We start from the raw sequence: 21,441 nt of genomic DNA, 5'->3' as shown, positions 1-21,441 counted from the left end.
CATCAACCACGGACCTTTGGTGAGACACCTGTCAGCTGCCAAGAAGGTAAAGCTAAATGGTTGTAACAGCGGTACTGCTATCACACCGAGACTTTGTATAAGAAGGTAAAGCTAACGGCTGAGATAGCGTTAAAGCTATATGTTCTATACTGAGACAGTGACATTTTGTCAAAGTACCCTTTCAGAGGAGACTGTTTGTTTTTTCTTGGAGGTATTCTTTTGGCGGTAACTTATGTTGGTACAAACTTGCCACGGTCATTCAGACTGATACATCCATCAGGATTCATTACTGGATCAATATTTCTGCTACCTGGGGAGACGTCCACATTTTTATACATAATGATTACTGTTTTTATACAAATTGATTATTGCCATTTTATTTATGTACTATCATATATAGATTTTATGAATTCACAAGAGCTATTAAGTTTGGAGATTTTTTAAACATTGAGTCTGTATCTGTAAAATTAAAGTACAATATAAAATTGTGTTTTTCCATTGAGGAACCGCACCTCTAGATTTTTTAGCGCTCTCACACCCTGTGTTTATCTTAACATATGTAAACTAGGTTACCTTCTCTGCTGAGGCCAATGAGGAACAGTTAAAATTGGGTTATTAGAGTGTGCAACCAATAGCAGTCTGTGCTTCCACTTTTAACAAGAATTGGAACGGCCACAGTTTTCACAGTTAAATTACATGAAAAAGGGGTAAAAAAATAATAAGAGTGTATTGCAAAGCTGTATTATAACGATTTTATAAAGTAAGAAACAATCCATGTGTGATAGCATGCATAATGTGATTACAGAAACCTGGATTCATGGGGCAATATGAACATTATTAGGGCATTTGTGATTGAGACAAACCACTTGTAGAAAGACACTTGTATGTGACGGTGCATGTAGTTGTCCTAGACAAAGCATTATGTTTAAAACTCTATGTATACTGTTACATGTAAATATGACAGATCTTGTGACAATGCTTGTGTTGTGGTGACCTGCTACTGTGTATATTTTTGGTAGCCTGTGTATTGCGTTAGATCAGCATTTTCAGACACGTGAGCGAATAGTTACCCGGCTTTGTGATGAACACAGCAGTCACATACCCCAGCGTGTGCTTATTATGTTATTTGTTTCTCTCAGAGTTTGTTGGAGAGTGATGTGGAGAGCACATCATCCTCTCCACGTGGTCCGAAACGCCCCAGAGTGCATCACCCATCTGAATCTATGGAGACAGAGGAAGAGGGTATAAAATCCCAGCAGGTAACGTTTTAGAATGTAATACAATCAATATAGACAAATCTTAAAGTGTGTATTTATTTCAAAAACATTGAGCAAATAGATGCAATAACCAACTCATACTAGCATTTCATATGAAAATAAAGGTTGCACAGTGTTTCAGGATTAAAAATCTTGCTCATTTTATGTTAGGGTAAAACAGATGTATGTCATAGTAAAGCAGAAATGGACTGATTTTAGGTTTTTCTCTTTCTTATTCTACAGTACCTTGCCAAATTATTAGACCCATTGGTTAAGATTTGTAATTTTGATATTAATTTCATATTTATTCTTTAAAGCGTTGATTGTTTTTTTTTTAGTTTTGTAACCATTTCTAATTCCATGTTATATTGGCAAAATCTGCAATACATATGTAGGTGTAATTTGATGTAATACTACTAAAATATTTGTTCAATTAACAAATGTATATGTTTTCACATATAGGTAAAGAAAGTGACTTTTCGTTAAAGAAAGTCGGTCAAGTTATCAGTCTGTTAAAGGCAAAAAAAAATTGCAGGACAGGATTGCTGAGATGTAGGTGTATCACGTAGTTCTGTAAAGAATATTAAGAAAAATGGATTGTGAGATTTGTTTGGGAGCAGGGTTTCTGGCAAACAGAGAGAGATCTGTGGCATCACCTGACCGCCAAGTTAAAGTATTGACACAAGTTTGCAGTGTAGAAGCAAACTTGCGAAAAACAATTTGCAAGTAAAAAGATACCTTAATTAATAAAGTGTGCAGCATAAAAGCACAAAGCCGAAAGCAGGCATCCTCAAACCTTGCCCTCCAGAGGTTTTGAAACTACATTTCCCATGATCCTCAGCCAGCATATCAGCTGGCTGAGCACCATGGGAAATGTCGTTCCAAAACCTCTGGAGGGCCAAGTTTAAGGGTGTCTGGCCAAAAGGCTTAAAAATACATGTATGAAGGATCAAAGAAGACAGGAAAGAGACATGTTTCATGCTGGTCCACCGCACTCTGCTTAGCTCAGCCTTCCTTGCAAACCCTTCAGCTTGATGCCTGCATCCTGAATGTGTTTAGTCAAGACTCTGACAGGCAGTTTCCTATTTTGAGTGCATATATATTAAATTATTCTGTCAGTTCTTGGTGTAGTAACACAATGTGAACGCAATCGCCCTTCCGTTTTGGGTTCAAATCATCCCCACAATCCATTTTTTTTCTTTATATTCTTTACAGAACTACGTGATACACCTACAATCTCAACAATTTTGTACTGCAACATGTTTTTTGCCTTCAACAAGCCGATAATATGACCGACTTTCTTTAATGAAAAGTCGCTTTGTTTACCCATCTCTAAAAACATATACATTATAATTTACCAAATATTGAATTTTTGATCAGGAATAAGTGGTCATATGGTGGCAACAGATTTTTACCTTCGGTTGTATTTCACAATTTGATTTTCTTCTGTCACTGTTCTCTTATGTAAAATTATTTTTCTTTTTGTTCCTCAGTTCTCCCTGTCATATTTAAAGGGACATAATACTCATATGCTAAATCACTTGAAACTGATGCAGTATAACTGTAAAAAGCTGACAGGAAAATATCACCTGAGCATCTCTATGTAAAAAAGGAAGATATTTTACCTCACAATCTCCTCAGCTCAGCAGAGTAAGTTCTGTGTAAAAAGTTATACTTCACCTGCTCCCAGCTGCAGGTAAAAATAAAAAATAAAATGAAGAAATGAACAGCAGCCAATCAGCATCAGCAGTGCTGAGGTCATGAACTCTTACTGTGATCTCATGAGATTTGACTTAACTCTCATGAGATTTCATAGTAAGCTTCCTTTACCTGATTTGTGAAATAATATGAAAGTTCACGAGGCTCATCCCCTAAGCTGTCCTAGGACAGACACACTAAAATGCTGCTTAGAAATCCTTTACAATGGGAGGTGGCTACTGAGGAACTTTTGAGGTAAAATATCTTTCTTTTTTACATAGAGATGTTCAGGTGATATTTTCTAGTCAGCTTTTTACAGCTATGCTGCATCACTTTCAAGTGTTTAAACATTTGGGTATTATGGCCCTTTAATACACCACTGTAAGGTGGGGAGGATGAATACAGGACAGGAATGAATTGCCTACAGAAGGCAAAAATTAACAAAGTGTGAGATTTTACACACAGGTCAACAAAGTAGAAATTATGTATTGGTAACTTTTTTTTGTCTAGGCTGCTTAAAATGTTGAAATTAAAAAATAAAGCTTGTTGACGCTTCCCATTCAAAAAGATCTGATATTTTTTATTCCATTTACATGTTAAACATGCGCAAAGCATAAAAATAACAATTACTCATGTATAATACATTAGTGTAACCACATAACAACTGAATAGTCTCCTAGTCTATAATAAAGATAAAGACATTCTTGTTGAAAGATTGGGTTATAATAAGAAAATACCAATCTGGAATTTACGTTTTAATCTTTATTAAATTCCTATTGGCCTTTGGTCCATTTTAGCACTACTAACAGAAAATTTGGGTTATTTTCATTATATTTGCAGCCTGACACCATTCCTGATATTCTTTTTGGTACAAATTAGGTTTAATGGACATTCAATTGAATTACTTTTTTTTTTTTTTTTTTTTTTTTTTAAATCATGGTTCTGGTGCATTCTTTCGACCTACTATCCTTTCGTAGTGAACAGAGTTGTATTTTTGTCCCATATCTCTGTCCTTTTAAATGTGAAAGAACATTGTTTTGTATTGTTTCTCTTGTCCATGTTAGGTTCTACTTGCTTATTATAATCATTCTTTTATAGATTACCAGAGTGGCACCTTTTAGACACATTAGTGCAGAAGTTGTTCCTATGGGGCCCCCTCCTCCCCCTCCTAAACCAAAGAACATAAAGGACAGTACCTTTATGGAGAAACTGCACGCAGTGGATGAGGAACTGGCTAGTACTGCAGTGTGCTTGGATTCTCTGCAGGTGAGTGGATGCTTCATGAGTAGGTATTCTCACATAATAATAAAGGTTAATTATCATTATTACATTTATAATTAATTATTAATATATCATTTTAAATTTAAAGGAGTGAATAATTTTGAAAAGGTGGACCATGCTCCTGCAAACATTAACTAAGCATTTTCCTTTTCTATGGCAGTCCCTTGATGATAAACTCATAGCATGTCGTACACGCTCCAAGAGACCTCTAAAGGATGTCCCACTTGGGCAGCTGGAAGCTGAGCTTCAGGCCCCTGATATTACTCCAGATATGTATGATGCCAACACAGCTGATGATGAGGAATGGCAGATGTGGCTGCGCTCCCTTATGCAGGATGATGTGGGGAATGAGGGTGAGTGCCAAAGAACCTATGTGCTTGTTGTTTGACTTGTAAATGTTTTGTTTCAAAATCAGTGTAAAAAAACTGCCCAATTATTTTTATCTATCTATCTATCTATCTATCTATCTATATATATATATATATATATATATTCATATATATATATATATTTATTGTAAACGGACAGCAGTAAGGTAAAAATTAAACTTAAATGGATTAGATAGACCATGACATATTAAACAGCTTTCCAGTTTAATTCTATTCTCAATTTCGCTTAGTTCTCTTGGTATCGTTTGCTTTAGAGTAATCCTAGGTTAGCTCAAGTTCTTGCACCAGTCTTTAGCCACCTGACAGCGGTGTTTGCAACAATGTTTATAGCAATGTTATACATAAGCATCCAACAGAGAACTGGTAAAAAATATATCAGAGACTCTCACCCTAGAGCTAAATACCTCAAACAAGCCTCCTCTCTGTATCCCGTTATTCTCCCAAAAACGGTTAGAACTAAATAAATGGAAAATGTATACCAGAAAGGTAATATTGTGAGGGGTGCTCAATACATAAGCTGAGGTGATTATAATATATGTTTAAAAAGACACTATAGATAATATTCAAAATAATAATTAGAGTTTTTTTACCTATTAAATATTATTTTGAATATTATCTATAGTGTCTTTTTAAACATATATTATAATCACCTCAGCTTATGTATTGAGTGCCCCTCACAATATTACCTTTCTGGTATACATTTTCCATTCATCCAACAGAGAACGCACCCAGCCCTCAGGAAACAGCCACGAACAGGCAGGTTGATAAAAATGAAGTTTTATTTCTTCAAAGCAGTGCCGTAGCAATGTAATCATAGCAGAAGCACACTGTTAGTAAAACATGCAGCTGACATGTTCAGCCGGGGGTCGCGTAACTAGATTGACAGATCGATAGCTCTTTCTTGATTCTGTGGGTGGTGGTGCATGGCCGTTCTTAGTTGGTGGAGCGACTTCCCTGGGTAATTCCAATAACAAACGAGACTCCTCTGTGCTAGCTAGTTACGTGACCCCCGACTGACCATGTCATCTGCATGTTTTACTAACAGTGTGCTTCTGCTGTGATTGCATTGCTATGGCACTGCTTTGAAGAAATAAAACTTTGTTTTTATCAACTTGCCTGTTCGTGGCTGTTTCCTAAGGGCTGGGTGCGTTCTCTGTTGGATGCTTATGTTCTTTGCTGAGGCGGTGGTAGATCGCTTCTTTACTGCACCAGTCCAGTGCTAGCAGCGTTTTTCACGTCATCGTGACGTCAGAGGGTGTGTGTATCTTGCGTGAAGATCACTGTGGTAAGCCCTTACAGCCACACTGAATGTGAATGTCAGAGCGTTTCCATGGAGTTAGTTTGCAATGTTATACATAGTTGCAAACTGCTATCATAGGATGCTAAAGACATGTGCACGCTCCCAAGGTCCTATCAGCATACCTAGGTTTATTCTTCAACCATGGATACCAAGAGAGCAAATCAAATTCTATAATAGAAATACATTTACAAAGTTGTTTAACCCCTTCCCGCCGTTAGGACATTTCATGCCCTTATGAAAACCTGGTCGGACGACTGTTAGGATTGGAATCATTGGCTGTCAGCACTGCCTCTGCTTTTTTCATTCCTCATTTTTCTGAGGCGAGAGAGGAAGAGAGATCAGTGCTACATAGTGTCTCAAAGTATCCCACAGATATATACAGTTATAATTTAATATAATATTTTTTTAACCCTTTTCCTGCGGTTTCTGATCACTGTACTTTGCCAATTTGATTAGAGTGTTCTATCTAATTCAACCTGATCTGTTAATTTTTATTTATTTATTTACTGTTAGTGTACTTAAAAAAAAACTAAAAAAAACCTTTTAGTGCCGTTTAGATTCGACCGCAGCTTTTTATAGTGTGATCATTACTGTTGTTTTGTTTTTTGGGTGATGTGTAGGGTTATTTTGTTTGGTGGGAGTTGGGGGGGGGGTGTGAAGTGGGGAATTAAGGGGGTGGGTTGATGGAGTTAGTGTTTGATAGGAATAAAAAAAAATTCCTTTTGCATCATGGCATCTTACTATTCCGCAGAAGAGGCTTACGCCATTCTCGTATGTGATTCAGAGAGTGACACCTTTGCTGTATCCGATAGTGATACTCTTAACAGCATCAGATATAGAGCCTCTAAATGAGGCTTCTAGTGATCGTGCTCCCATCCCTCCACCAATCTAATAGGAGCAATTGAAAATATCCAACAATCTTAGGTGAAAATTGAGTACCTCCAAACTTAACCACCTCTGAAATACCCCCCCCCCCCCATTTATGGCAACTTCTGGCATCACAACCAGCATTTCAGTTTGTGAGCCAATAAATTATTTTAACCTGTTTATGACCGACAACATGTTTGAGAATATAGCCACTCAAATGTTTATGTCAGCCAGTATCTGTCGGCTAATCCAAACTTTCACCACATAATTTTTTTTTTAAAAACCCCACCTGGCACCTCGCTGACCTAACATAAATAAAAATGCATTTTAAATATAATGGCCAGTTTCCCCCTAGGAATGACCCTTTGCTTGACAGGCTATTCAAGATACGGCCCCTGAAAATTACATCCCTGAACAAAACATCTGTGTAGATGAATCCCTGATGACGTTTAAGGGAAGATTGCTTTTTAAGCAGTATATTCTCTCTAAGTGTTCACGCTATGAAATAAAATGTTTGTGAAGGCAATACAGGATATACCTGGGCGTTTTGCATTTATGAAGGGAAGATAGCTAAATTCTATGGGTACAAATAGCAATATTGTGTGGGATCTCCTCCTTCCCTTGCTCAACAAAAGCTACAATCTATTGGTGGACAACTACTATATCAACATAGACTTGTTTAAACATTTTATTTTTTGAAACCCTAGCTTGTGGCACAATGCGCATAAGTCCAACAGGTTTACCCCAGAAGCTGACATACTGAAAAACCATAGAGACAGAACATCAGCTTTATGCCATGATGAAGTGCTGGCCCTTCGTTATACTGACAAAAAAAGATGTGTAAATGTTGTCCAGAGTGCAAGATGAAAGTACAATGTGTATCAGGGGAAAGGATGCACAAATCCAAAAACCAAAGTGCATTGTTGAGTACAGCGGATATATGGGGGGGAGTAGATTTAGCTGATCAAAGCATACAACAATATCTGGTTCACCACAAGACCAAAGCCTAGTACAAAAAAATAGCCATATACTTGACACAAATAGCTATAATTCATATGTGCTGTACAAAAAAAGCAGGCACAGGGAAGCCATACACTTTCATGGAATTTAAACTAAAGCTAGATTTTTTGTTTAAGCAGCCCCCTAATGCTCCCATATTTGAGTCAGCGAATGTTCAGAGACTTTGCAGCAAGCACTCTTCTTGTAGGATCCCCCCACAGCCTGCAAAAAGTCACCCCAGAAAAAGTACAGATTCTGTTACAAAAAAGTTGTTAGGAGGGACTCTAGATACTATTGCCCTTCCTGGCCTATGCGTTACAGACTGTATTAGAGTCTTCCATACAGAGTTAAATTATTAATTTAAAGGGACAGTCAACACCAGAATTTTTGTTGTTTAAAAAGATAGATAATCCCTTTATTACCCATTCCCCAGTCTTGCATAACCAACACAGTTATAATAATACACGTTTCTCCAACATTGGTGTGTCCGGTCCACGGCGTCATCCTTACTTGTGGGATATTCTCTTCCCCAACAGGAAATGGCAAAGAGTCCCAGCAAAGCTGGTCACATGATCCCTCCTAGGCTCCGCCCACCCCAGTCATTCTCTTTGCCGTTGCACAGGCAACATCTCCACGGAGATGGTTAAGAGTTTTTTGGTGTCTAAATGTAGTTTTATTCTTCTATCAAGTGTTTGTTATTTTAAAATAGTGCTGGTATGTACTATTTACTCTGAAACAGAAAAGGATGAAGATTAATGTTTGTAAGAGGAAGATGATTTTAGCAGACAGTAACTAAAATCGATTGCTGTTTCCACACAGGACTGTTGAGATGAAGTAACTTCAGTTGGGGGAAACAGTTAGCAGTCTTTTCTGCTTAAGGTATGACTAGCCATATTTCTAACAAGACCATGTAATGCTGGAAGGCTGTCATTTCCCCTCATGGGGACCGGTAAGCCATTTTCTTAGTTAAACATAAAAGAATAAAGGGCTTCAAAAAGGGCTTAAAAACTGGTAGACATTTTTCTGGGCTAAAACAATTGCTTTACTAGGCATATTATGCAGATTCTAACTAATTATTGGTATTATAATCTTGGGGAACGTTTAGAAAAACGGCAGGCACTGTGTTGGACACCTTTTTCAGATGGGGGCCTTTCTAGTTATAGACAGAGCCTCATTCTGGGACTGTATAGGGGTTAAATGTAAAAACGGCTCCGGTTCCGTTAATTTAAGGGTTAAAGCTCTGAAATTTGGTGTGCAATACTTTTAATGCTTTAAGACACTGTGGTGAAATTTTGGTGAATTTTGAACAATTCCTTCATACTTTTTCACATATTCAGTAATAAAGTGTTTTCAGTTTGAAATTTAAAGTGACAGTAACGGTTTTATTTTAAAACGTTTTTTGTGCTTTGTTGACAAGTTTAAGCCTGTTTAACATGTCTGTACCATCAGATAAGCTATGTTCTATATGTATGAAAGCCAATGTGTCTCCCCATTTAAATTTATGTGATAATTGTGCCATAGTGTCCAAACAAAGTAAGGACAGTAATGCAACAGATAATGATATTGCCCAAGATGATTCCTCAAATGAGGGGAGTAAACATGATACTACATCATCCCCTACTGTGTCTACACCAGTTATGCCCACACAGGAGGCCCCTAGTACATCTAGTGCGCCAATACTTATTACCATGCAACAATTAACGGCTTTAATGGATAACTCCATAGCAAATCTTTTATCCGAAATGCCTACTTATCAGAGAAAGCGCGATTGCTCTGTTTTAAACACTGAGGAGCAAGAGGACGCTGATGATAACTGTTCTGACATACCCTCACACCAATCTCAAGGGGCCATGAGGGAGGTTTTGTCTGATGGAGAAATTTCAGATTCAGGAAAAATTTCTCATCAAGCTGAACCTGATGTTGTGACATTTAAATTTAAATTAGAACATCTCCGTCCACTGCTTAAGGAGGTGTTATCTACTCTGGATGATTGTGACAATTTGGTCATTCCAGAGAAATTATGTAAGATGGACAAGTTCCTAGAGGTTCCGGTGCCCCCCAACGCTTTTCCTATACCCAAGCGGGTGGCGGACATAGTAAATAAAGAGTGGGAAAGGCCCGGCATACCTTTTGTTCCCCCCCCTATATTTAAGAAATTATTTCCTATGGTCGACCCCAGAAAGGACTTATGGCAGACAGTCCCCAAGGTCGCACTACTATTCCTATCGAAGATAGTTGTGCTTTCAAAGATCCTATGGATAAGAAATTAGAGGGTTTGCTTAAAAAGATTTTTGTACAGCAAGGTTACCTTCTAAACCAATTTCATGCATTGTTCCTGTCACTACGGCAGCGTGTTTCTGGTTCGAGGAACTAGAAAAATCGCTCAGTAAAGAATCTTCGTATGAGGAGGTTATGGACAGAGTTCAAGCACTTAAATTGGCTAACTCTTTTGTTTTAGATGCCGCTTTGCAATTAGCTAGATTAGCGGCGAAAAATTCAGGGTTTGCTGTCGTGGCGCGCAGAGTGCTTTGGCTAAAGTCTTGGTCAGCGGATGTGTCTTCCAAGACAAAATTGCTTAACATTCCTTTCAAAGGTAAAACATTATTTGGACCTGATTTGAAAGAGATTATTTCAGACATCACTGGGGGAAAGGGCCACGCCCTCCCACAGGATAGGTCTTTTAAGGCTAATAATAAGCCTAATTTTCGTCCCTTTCGCAGAAACGGACCAGTCTCTAATTCTGTATCCTCTAAGCAAGAGGGTAATACTTCACAACCCAAACCAGCCTGGAAACCAATGCAAGGCTGGAACAAGGGTAAGCAGGCCAAGAAGCCTACCACTGCTACCAAAACAGCATGAAGGGATAGCCCCCGATCCGGGACCGGATCTAGTGGGGGGCAGACTTTCTCTCTTTGCTCAGGCTTGGGCAAGAGATGTTCAGGATCCTTGGGCGCTAGAAATAGTTTCTCAAGGTTATCTCCTGGAATTCAAGGAACTACCCCCAAGGGGAAGGTTCCACAGGTCTCAATTATCTTCAAACCAAATAAAGAGACAGGCATTCTTACATTGTGTAGAAGACCTGTTAAAGATGGGAGTGATACATCCAGTTCCAATAAGAGAACAAGGAATGGGATTTTATTCCAATCTGTTCATAGTTCCCAAAAAAGAGGGAACATTCAGACCAATTTTGGATCTAAAGATCCTAAACAAATTTCTCAGGGTACCATCGTTCAAAATGGAAACTATTCGAACGATCCTACCTACTATCCAGGAAAATCAATTTATGATGCGTACCTACATATTCCTACCTACATATTCCTATCCACAAGGAACATCATCAGTTCCTAAGGTTCGCTTTTCTGGACAAGCATTACCAGTTTGTGGCACTTCCATTTGGATTAGCCACTGCTCCAAGGATTTTCACAAAGGTACTAGGGTCCCTTCTAGCGGTTCTAAGACCAAGGGGCATTGCAGTAGTACCTTACTTGGACGACATCCTGATTCAAGCGTCGTCCCTGTCAAAAGCAAAGGCTCATACGGACATCGTCCTAGCCTTTCTCAGATCTCACGGATGGAAGGTGAACAAAGAAAAAAGTTCTCTGTCCCCGTCAACAAGAGTTCCCTTCTTGGGAACAATAATAGATTCCTTAGAAATGAGGATTTTTCTGACAGAGGTCAGAAAATCAAAACTTCTAAGCTCTTGTCAAGTACTTCATTCTGTTCCTCGTCCTTCCATAGCGCAGTGCATGGAAGTAATAGGATTGATGGTTGCAACAATGGACATAGTTCCTTTTGCACGAATTCATCTAAGACCATTACAACTGTGCATGCTCAGACAGTGGAATGGGGATTATACAGACTTGTCTCCGACGATTCAAGTAGATCAAAAGACCAGAGATTCACTCCGTTGGTGGCTGACCCTGGACAATCTGTCACAGGGAATGAGCTTCCGCAGACCAGAGTGGGTCATTGTCACGACCGACGCCAGCCTAGTGGGCTGGGGCGCGGTCTGGGAATCCCTGAAAGCTCAGGGTCTATGGTCTCGGGAAGAGTCGATATTCAATGCTCTCAGAGCTTGGCCTCAACTAGCAAAGGCCAAATTCATAAGGTTTCAGTCAGACAACATGACGACCGTTGCATATATCAATCATCAGGGGGGAACAAGGACTTCCCTGGCGATGAAAGAAGTGACCAAGATAATTCAATGGGCGGAGGATCACTCCTGCCACTTGTCTGCGATCCACATCCCAGGAGTGGAAAATTGGGAAGCGGATTTTCTGAGTCGTCAGACATTCCATCCGGGGGAGTGGGAACTCCATCCGGAAATCTTTGCCCAAATAACTCAATTATGGGGCATTCCAGACATGGATCTGATGGCGTCTCGTCAGAACTTCAAGGTTCCTTGCTACGGGTCCAGATCCAGGGATCCCAAGGCGACCCTAGTAGATGCACTAGTAGCACCTTGGACCTTCAACCTAGCTTATGTATTCCCACCGTTTCCTCTCATCCCCAGGCTGGTAGCCAGGATCAATCAGGAGAGGGCCTCGGTGATCTTGATAGCTCCTGCGTGGCCACGCAGGACTTGATATGCAGACCTGGTGAATATGTCATCGGCTCCACCATGGAAGCTACCTTTGAGACAGGACCTTCTTGTTCAGGGTCCATTCGAACATCCGAATCTGGTTTCCCTCCAACTGACGGCTTGGAGATTGAACGCTTGATTTTATCAAAGCGTGGGTTTTCAGATTCTGTAATAGATACTCTGATTCAGGCTAGAAAGCCTGTAACTAGAAAAATTTACCATAAAATATGGAAAAAATATATCTGTTGGTGTGAATCTAAAGGATTCCCATGGAACAAGATAAAAATTCCTAAGATTCTATCCTTTCTACAAGAAGGTTTGGAGAAAGGATTATCTGCAAGTTCTCTGAAGGGACATATCTCTGCTTTATCTGTTTTACTTCACAAAAGACTGGCAGCTGTGCCAGATGTTCAAGCATTTGTTCAGGCTCTGGTTAGGATCAAGCCTGTTTACAGACCTTTGACTCCTCCCTGGAGTCTAAATCTAGTTCTTTCAGTTCTTCAAGGGGTTCCGTTTGAACCCTTACATTCCGTAGATATTAAATTATTATCTTGGAAAGTTTTGTTTTTGGTTGCAATTTCTTCTGCTAGAAGAGTTTCAGAGTTATCTGCTCTGCAGTGTTCTCCGCCCTATCTGGTGTTCCATGCAGATAAGGTGGTTTTGCGTACTAAGCCTGGTTTTCTTCCGAAAGTTGTTTCCAACAAAAATATTAACCAGGAGATAGTTGTACCTTCTTTGTGTCCGAATCCAGTTTCAAAGAAGGAACGTTTGTTACACAATTTGGACGTAGTCCGTGCTCTAAAATTCTATTTAGAGGCTACTAAAGATTTCAGACAAACATCTTCCTTGTTTGTTGTTTATTCTGGTAAAAGGAGAGGTCAAAAAGCGACTTCTACCTCTCTTTCCTTTTGGCTTAAAAGCATTATCCGATTGGCTTATGAGACTGCCGAACGGCAGCCTCCTGAAAGAATCACAGCTCACTCCACTAGGGCTGTGGCTTCCACATGGGCCTTCAAGAACGAGGCTTCTGTTGACCAGATATGTAAGGCAGCGACTTGGTCTTCACTGCACACTTTTGCCAAATTTTACAAATTTGATACTTTTGCTTCTTCGGAGGCTATTTTTGGGAGAAAGGTTTTGCAAGCAGTGGTGCCTTCCGTTTAGGTGACCTGATTTGCTCCCTCCCTTCATCCGTGTCCTAAAGCTTTGGTATTGGTTCGCACAAGTAAGGATGACGCCGTGGACCGGACACACCAATGTTGGAGAAAGCAGAATTTATGCTTACCTGATAAATTACTTTCTCCAACGGTGTGTCCGGTCCACGGCCCGCCCTGGTTTTTTAATCAGGTCTGATGAATTATTTTCTCTAACTACAGTCACCACGGTATCATATGGTTTCTCCTATATATATTTCCTCCTGTCCGTCGGTCGAATGACTGGGGTGGGCGGAGCCTAGGAGGGATCATGTGACCAGCTTTGCTGGGACTCTTTGCCATTTCCTGTTGGGGAAGAGAATATCCCACAAGTAAGGATGACGCCGTGGACCGGACACACCGTTGGAGAAAGTAATTTATCAGGTAAGCATAAATTCTGTTTTTACCTCTGTAATTACCTTGTATCTAAGTCTCTGCAAACTGCCCCTTATTATCAGTTCTTTTGACAGACTTGCATTTTAGCCAATCAGTGCCGACTCATAGGAAACTACATGTGCCTGAGCTCAATGTTATCTATATGACGCACATGAACTAACATCCTCTAGTGGTAAAAAACTGTCAAAATGCAATCAGATTAGAGGCGGTCTTCAAGGTCTAAGAAATTAGCATATGAGCCTACCTAGGTTTAGCTTTCAACTAAGACTACCAAGAGAACAAAGCAAAATTGGTGATAAAAAAAAATAATTAAAAGTTATTTAAAATTACATGTCCTATTTGAATCATGAAAGGTTTTTTTTTTTTGGACTTGACTGTCCCTTTAAATTACTCTGTATGTGTTCTTGATTTATTTTATTCTGTATTCCTGTAGCAACGTATTGGCTTGTTATACCGACTACTCTGACTTAAAGTAAAAGTAAACTTAGTGCTTATGCTCTGCAGATTTACATAATTAATACCAAATCAATAGCACTTTCATTCATGTTTTTTTTTTTTAACAATCAATAAATACCGTTTTCGCCGCATTTAAATGCATATTTTTTTCGTCTGCAATTTAACCCGTTGGTGATGTGGCAATTTACTTCCTGGTCACGTTTTTACAATCTACCAATTGACTTTCTGGCCGATTGGCGGCCAGAAAACTACGTCATACACTGCTCTAAGCCAATGCGCATGCGCCAAATCTAAGATAAACACGATTATCTCGGTCGCGCGTTTACATTAGGGGGTTGAGAAAGATTGCATGCGCATTTGAAGCCGGATCGGCGATTAGCGCATGCGCAATCCATCCAGATATCGTGAATGAGCATTTAGACTACGTATAGAGCGGGTGTGACCGCTCTATACGTAATGAATAGAAAATACAGGAAGAGGAGGGTGGGAGGAGCAACGGCGATAACGGTAGGGAAAGACAATAATATAAACTATAATATTGAAGTAAAAAAAAAAAAAACAACATAGCGAAAATGTTATATTAGTTATATTTATTACATTGATATGTGGCAATGTTGAAAAATTTACTTTCACTTTAATGAATCTTCTGTCCTTGGCCTATCCCCTTTTACGTTATCCCAGCCACTCTACGGTCATTCTAAATTAGCTACACAAAACAACTCAAAATCCCCCATTTAAAAAACCCTTTTGCAAATAGTATGCCATCATGGGGGTAATTTTCATTCCTGGCCTGCCATACTGTCTCAAAGACGGCATAGGCCCAGAAAATCAATGTGTCAAATTTCCATGTAAATAGTCAGGATATAATATCTGGCCCTGTAACTTCTTAAAACCTGTACATTGCAGAGTATTGTACTTTGTGGGACATCGCTCAACACAAATATTTTTTTATAGCAATAAAACATCAAAGGATGATGATATAAACAGCGGAAGTGCAGTGTTTGTGTGAAAAACCGCACACAAAAGAAATATGACCACTTAATTTGGCCAGGTGTTGTGACTAAGTGGCTACAACAACAGACTGGACATACCTTTTTTGGAATACCCTGGGTTGTTTACTTTTGCAAATGGTATGCCATGATGTCTCAAAGGCAACATAGACCCAGAAAATCAATGTCTCAGTATGAAGACTGAAATGGGCAGGCCTCATATTTGCCCTGTAATTTCCCCAAACCCCATAAAACCTTTACATGGGGTATATTGTTGTACTCGAGGGACTTTGCGTAACATAAATATGGGTGTTTTTTATAGCAGTAAAACATATAAGGATAATGATATAAACAGTGAAAGTGCAGTGTTTGTGTGAAAAACACAAAAAAAAAATACAAACACTAAATTTGGCCAGGTTTTGTGACTAAGTCGCTACAAAAAACACTGGGCATACACCTTTTGGAATACCCTGGGTTGTCTACTTTTGCAAATGATGTGCCAATGTGGGGGTAATTTTCTTTCCTGGATTGCCATACTGCCGATAGGCCCAGAAAATATGTGAAATTTCCATATAAATGGAAAGTCACAATATTTCGGCCTGTAACAACCCGAAATCCCAGAAAACCTGTGCATGGAGGGGCATTGTTGTACTTGTGGGACATTGCAGAATACAAATATGAACGTTTTATTGCAGGATTGTGATATTCACAATAAAAAAGTGTGCATTCCTATTACAAGTTGAAAGTAAAAAGTTTGCTCTCCAGGGAAACACTCTGGCTCACTCACATCTAGAGTTCGGATAGCGCAGCCGCTCTACCTCCATTTTCCCATATTCATGTATGGGTAAAGTCACAAAATTGAAACAGTTTAGTGGATGAGTCAGAATATAGTGTGCTTCATGTTTTAAAACAAGATTGTTATTTTTTATTTATATAAAAACTAGCCAAAATACACATTTTCTTTTTCACATGATTATTGGCTGAAACAGCTACATTATCAAAAAATTATTTTCTGCCCCTGCCCTTTTTTTTTTTGCTAACCTTATTCATATTAAGTTAAAAAAAAAAAACGACTTTGGATGTGATATTGACACTTATCTTTCTCTTTCCCTTTTGAATGTTAGTGCTGATAATAACAATTGGTAAATGTTTTTGTATATATGGAAGATGAGTTGGCGACATGTCAACATGTTAATCCAACCAGTGATGCTCATGAGTATGAATGCAAAATGAGCTATGATAAAATCGGAGAAAACGCACACTCACATAACTCATCACGGCCAAACTTATGTAAACATTATGGGAATTGGGTATCAGTAGGTGTCTTGGAATTTTTCCATCTGTGTCATAGTTGATGTCTATATTCACGTAAAGCCATAGTTGTGATTAACGCAAGGCTTTATAGAAATCAAAATGGTGGAAATTGCTGCAAAGGTACATTAAAAATGATAATAGGCTCACAGTACTTTATGGTAATTTGTTTTAAACACAGAAATCTGGCAATACTTTTTTATGACACGATGAGTCCACGGATCATCTTAATTACTAATGGGATATTCACCTCCTGGTCAGCAGGAGGCGGCAAAGAGCACCACAGCATAGCTGTTAAATAGCTCCCCCCTTCCCTCCCACCCCAGTCATTCTCTTTGCCTACGTTAGTGATAGGAAGTGGTAAAGTGAGGTGTTAGAAAAGATTCTTCAATCAAGAGTTTATTATTTTAAAGTAGTGCAAGATTGTGCTGCTTTGTCCTAGGGTGTAGCCGTAGTCCAGATCAGTCTCTTCAATAGAGCTTTGGTGGCTTTAGAGCAATGGGAACTTGTGGGATATAATTCTCACTGCGCCTCCCATGTATTCTTGCTGCCCTGTATGCCTTAGTCTGAGGAAAAGATTACTCAGCATGCTTTTTTCTCCACAGGTCAATGGGAAGGAGAGGACCTCTTAAGTCTGTGAGCTGCCTAGCTGGCAGGCAGAAGTTAAGGTAAGTGCTACTTTATATATTTTCTGGGGGGTGCAATAGGAGAGGCACTTATGTTGGGACACTTAGGATTGAAAACTACTGCTACAGCGCAACGGATTGAAAATTTGCTACTGAAGCGCTGAGCGGACACACAGACACCCGTTTTCCTGTCAGGTAGGAGCCCCTCAGCACGGTAGCAGACCTTAAGGTAAAAAAGTTATCACTTTGAATTTAAAGAGACAGTTAAGTTTTTTGAGTTTGAAATTTTTATCAGATAAAATATTTTTTAATTGAATATTGGGTCAATTGTGAACAAGTATGGACGAAGGGGCCTTACAAAATGTTGCTTGCTCCTTGTGTTTTGAAGCTAATGTGGAACCACCAATCTCTTTCTGTCCCTCGTGTATTGAGAGGACTTTAAATTATAGGGAAAATATTTTTTCAGAGCAAAACTTTTCTAAAGCGGATGCTGTCCAGGAGTCGACTGACGAGGGTCAAAGTATGCCGCAGCTTTCTTCCCAAGCGTCCCAAAATTTACCGCCCGCACAAACGGTTCCCTGCACTTCTGCTCTAGCGCCCGCTGGAGTTACTTTAAAAGACATAGTTTCTCTCATGTCTTCTACAATTTCTGATGCATTGTCTGCCTTCCCAGTGTTGCAGGGAAACGTAAAAGGAAAACCAGACATTCAGTAAGTTCTGATGCAATTGTTGCAATTTCAGAGGTACCCTCCCAAGGTCAAGAAGAGGAGGGTACCGCTGTAGCATCTGAGGGTGAAATCTGTGTGTATTGCCTTTGACGGACTAGGAGGTGGTATCTTTTAGGTTTAAACTGGAACACATTCGCCTGTTGCTCAGGAAGGTTTTGGTTACTTTGGACGACTGTGACTCCACGGTAGTGGTTGTCCCTATGAAGTCTAGAAAATTGGACAGATATTTTGAAGTTACTCAGACGTATTTCGAGTCCCAAAGCGAGCTTCAGAGATCATTAATAAGGAGTGGGAGCGACCAGGTATACCCTTTTCTCCCTCTCCTATTTTTAAGAAGATGTTTCCCATAGCTGACTCTTTCAAGGAGGCTTGGAAAACTGTTCCTAAAGTGGAAGGGGTTTTTTCCACCCTAGCCAAAAGAACTACTATTCCCATAGTGGATAGTTGTGCTTTCAAAGATCATATGGACAAGAAGTTAGAGGGTCTACTTAAGAAGATTTATGTTCACCAGGATCTGCAATGGCAGCCAGCTGCGTGCATTGGTACCGTCACTTGTGTGGCTGCTTATTGGTTTGATGCACTGTCTGAGTCTCTCAGGACTAAGACTTCCTTGGAGGAGATCCTAGACAGGATAAAGACTATGAAACTAGCTTATGCCTTTATTATGGATGCTCCCCTTTAAATTTTTATGCTGGGAGCTAAGATTTCTGGTTTCTCTATTCTAGCCCGCAGAGCTTTATGGTTAAAGCCTTGGTCTGTGGATGTTTCCTCTAAGTCTAAGCTTCTGGCTATTCCTTACAAGGGCAAGACCTTATTTGGACCTGGCCTATCAGAAATTATCTCTGATATCACGGGAGGTAAGGGTCATCTTCTCCCTCAAGATAAGAGAAACAAGCAGAAAGGATGACAGAGTAATTTTCGTTCCTTTTGAAATTTCAAAGGAAATTCTTCATCTTCCTCCTCCAAGCAGGAACAATCTAAACCTGCATGAAGACCTAACCAGTCTTGGACTAAGGGAAAACAATCAAAGAAGCCTGCTATTGAATCCAAGACAGCATGAAGGGCATGCCCCCGATCCGGGACCGGATCTTGTAGGGGGGCAGACTTTCCTTCTTCGCTCATGTTTGGGTTCAGGATCCCTGGGCAGTATAAATTGTGTCTCAGGGATACAAACTAGAGTTCAAGAGTTTTTTCTCCCAGAGGCAGGTTTCTTCTTTCAAGATTATCTGCAAACCAGACAAAAAGAGAGGCGTTCTTACATTGCATAAGAGACCTCTCCGCCCTGGGAGTGATTGTTCCTGTTCCAGTACTTGAACAGGGTCAGGGTTTTTATTCCAATCTGTTTGTGGTTCCCAAAAAGGAGGGAACCTTCAGACCATTTTTAGATCTCAAGAGTCTAAACAAATTTCTAAGGGTTCCGTACTTCAAGATGGAAACTATTTGTTCCATTCTTCCCTTAATCCAGGAGGGTCAATTTATGACAACAGTGGATTTAAAGGACACGTACCTACATGTCCCTATTCACAGGGATCATCACAAGTTCCTAAGGTTTGCCTTCCAGGACAAACACTTCCAGTTCGTGGCTCTCCTTTCGGCCTGGCCACTGATCCCAGAATTTTCACAAAGGTTCTGGGGTCTCTATTGGCGGTACTTCGGTCACAGGGAATTGGGGTGGCACCTTATCTGGACGACATTCTAGTCCAGGCACCATCTTTTCAACAAGCAATATCCCACACTGACATAGTGTTATCTTTCCTGAGAACTCACGGGTGGAAGGTAAATTTGGAAAAGAGTTCCCTAGTTCCAGACACATGAGTCACCTTCTTGGGAACCATAATAGATTCCCTGTCTATGAAGATTTTTCTGACAGAAGTCAGGAAATCAAAGATTATAGATACTTGTCTAGTCCTTCAGTCCACTCCTTGGCCGTCAGTGGCTCAGTGCATGGAGTTAATCGAACTGATGGTGGCGGCAATGGACATCATTCCGTTTGCTCGCTTCCATCTCAGACCTCTGCAGTTAAGCATGCTCAGGCAATGGAATGGAGATTATGCAGACTTTTCTCCTTGAATAACTCTAGAGCAGGAGACAAGGGACTCTCTTCAATGGTGGTTGTCTCTGGATCATCTCTCCCAGGGAACCTGTTTTCGCAGACCATCTTGGGTGATTGTGACAACAGATGCCAGCCTTCTGGGGTGGGGAGCAGTCTGGGGCTCCCTAAAGGCTCAGGGAGTTTGGACTCAGTCAGAGTTTGTTCTTCCTATAAACATTCTAGAACTGAGAGCAATCTTCAATGCCCTTCTGGCCTCGCCCCAGTTAGCCTCTCTACGGTTTATCAGGTTCCAGTCGGACAACATAACTTCAGTGGCTTACATCAAACATCAGGGAGGAACGAGGAGTTTCTTAAAGATGACGGAGGTAACCAAAATAATGCAGTGGGCGGAAGCCCACTCTTGTTGCCTATCGGCGATCCATATCCCAGGGGTGGACAACTGGGAGGCGGATTTCCTGAGCAGACAGACCTTTCATCCGGGGGAGTGGGAACTCCATCTGGAAGTGTTCTCCAACTTGATTCTCAAGTGGGATCAGCCGGAATTGGATCTCATGGCATCCCGGCAGAAGGCCAAGCTCCCAAGATACGAGTCGAGGTCCAGGGACCCCCAGGCGGAACTGATAGATGCTCTGGCAGTTCCTTGGACTTTCAGTCTAGCATACCTATTTCCTCTGTTTGCTCTTCTTCCTCGGGTAATTGCTTGAACAGGAGAGGGCCTCGGTGATCCTCATAGCATCGGCCTGGCCTAGCAGGATTTGGTATGCAGATCTTGTGGAGATGGCATCTCTGCCACCTTGGAGACTCCCTTGGAGACTCCCGTTGAGGAAGGACCTTCTAATTCAGGGGCCCTTCCTTCACCCAAATCTAGTTTCTCTGAAGCTGACTGCTTGGAGATTGAATGCTTAATTTTATCCAAACAGGGCTTCTCTGACTCGGTTATAGAGACCATGATTCAGGCTCATAAACCTGTAACTAGAAGGATTTACCATAAGATTTGGCGTAAATATCTCTATTGTGTGAATCCAAGGGCTACTCATGGAGTAGAGTTAGGATTCCTAGAATTCTGTCTTTTCTCCAATAAGGTTTGGAGAAGGGTTTATCGACGAGTTCCCTAAAGGGTCAAATCTCGGCCTTATCTATTTTGTTACACAAACGTCTGGCGGATGTCCCAGAAGTACAATCTTTTTGTCAGGCCTTGGTCAGGATCAGGCCTGTGTTCAAACCAGTTACTCCTCCATGGAATCTTAATTTAGTTCTCAAAGTTCTTCAAGGGGCTCCGTTTGAGCCTATGCATTACTTAGATATTAAGTTATTATC

General features: G+C 40.3%; 1 protein-coding gene across 1 annotated transcript in view; it reads left to right on the top strand.

The window, feature by feature from the left end:
• The window catches only part of LOC128644346 (uncharacterized), a gene marked incomplete at its 3' end in the record, with an annotated part of 161,922 nt that overhangs the window by 21,286 nt on the left and 119,195 nt on the right, over positions 1–21,441 (top strand). Inside the window, 3 exon segments of the mRNA XM_053697000.1 lie at positions 1,140–1,259; positions 4,053–4,220; positions 4,396–4,588. Of these exon segments, the coding sequence (XP_053552975.1) occupies positions 1,140–1,259; positions 4,053–4,220; positions 4,396–4,588 (481 nt within the window).

The sequence above is a fragment of the Bombina bombina genome, unplaced genomic scaffold, assembly GCF_027579735.1.
Source record: "Bombina bombina isolate aBomBom1 unplaced genomic scaffold, aBomBom1.pri scaffold_574, whole genome shotgun sequence".
NCBI classification, from domain to species: domain Eukaryota; kingdom Metazoa; phylum Chordata; class Amphibia; order Anura; family Bombinatoridae; genus Bombina; species Bombina bombina.
This window is presented reverse-complemented; position numbering and strand designations above follow the sequence as displayed.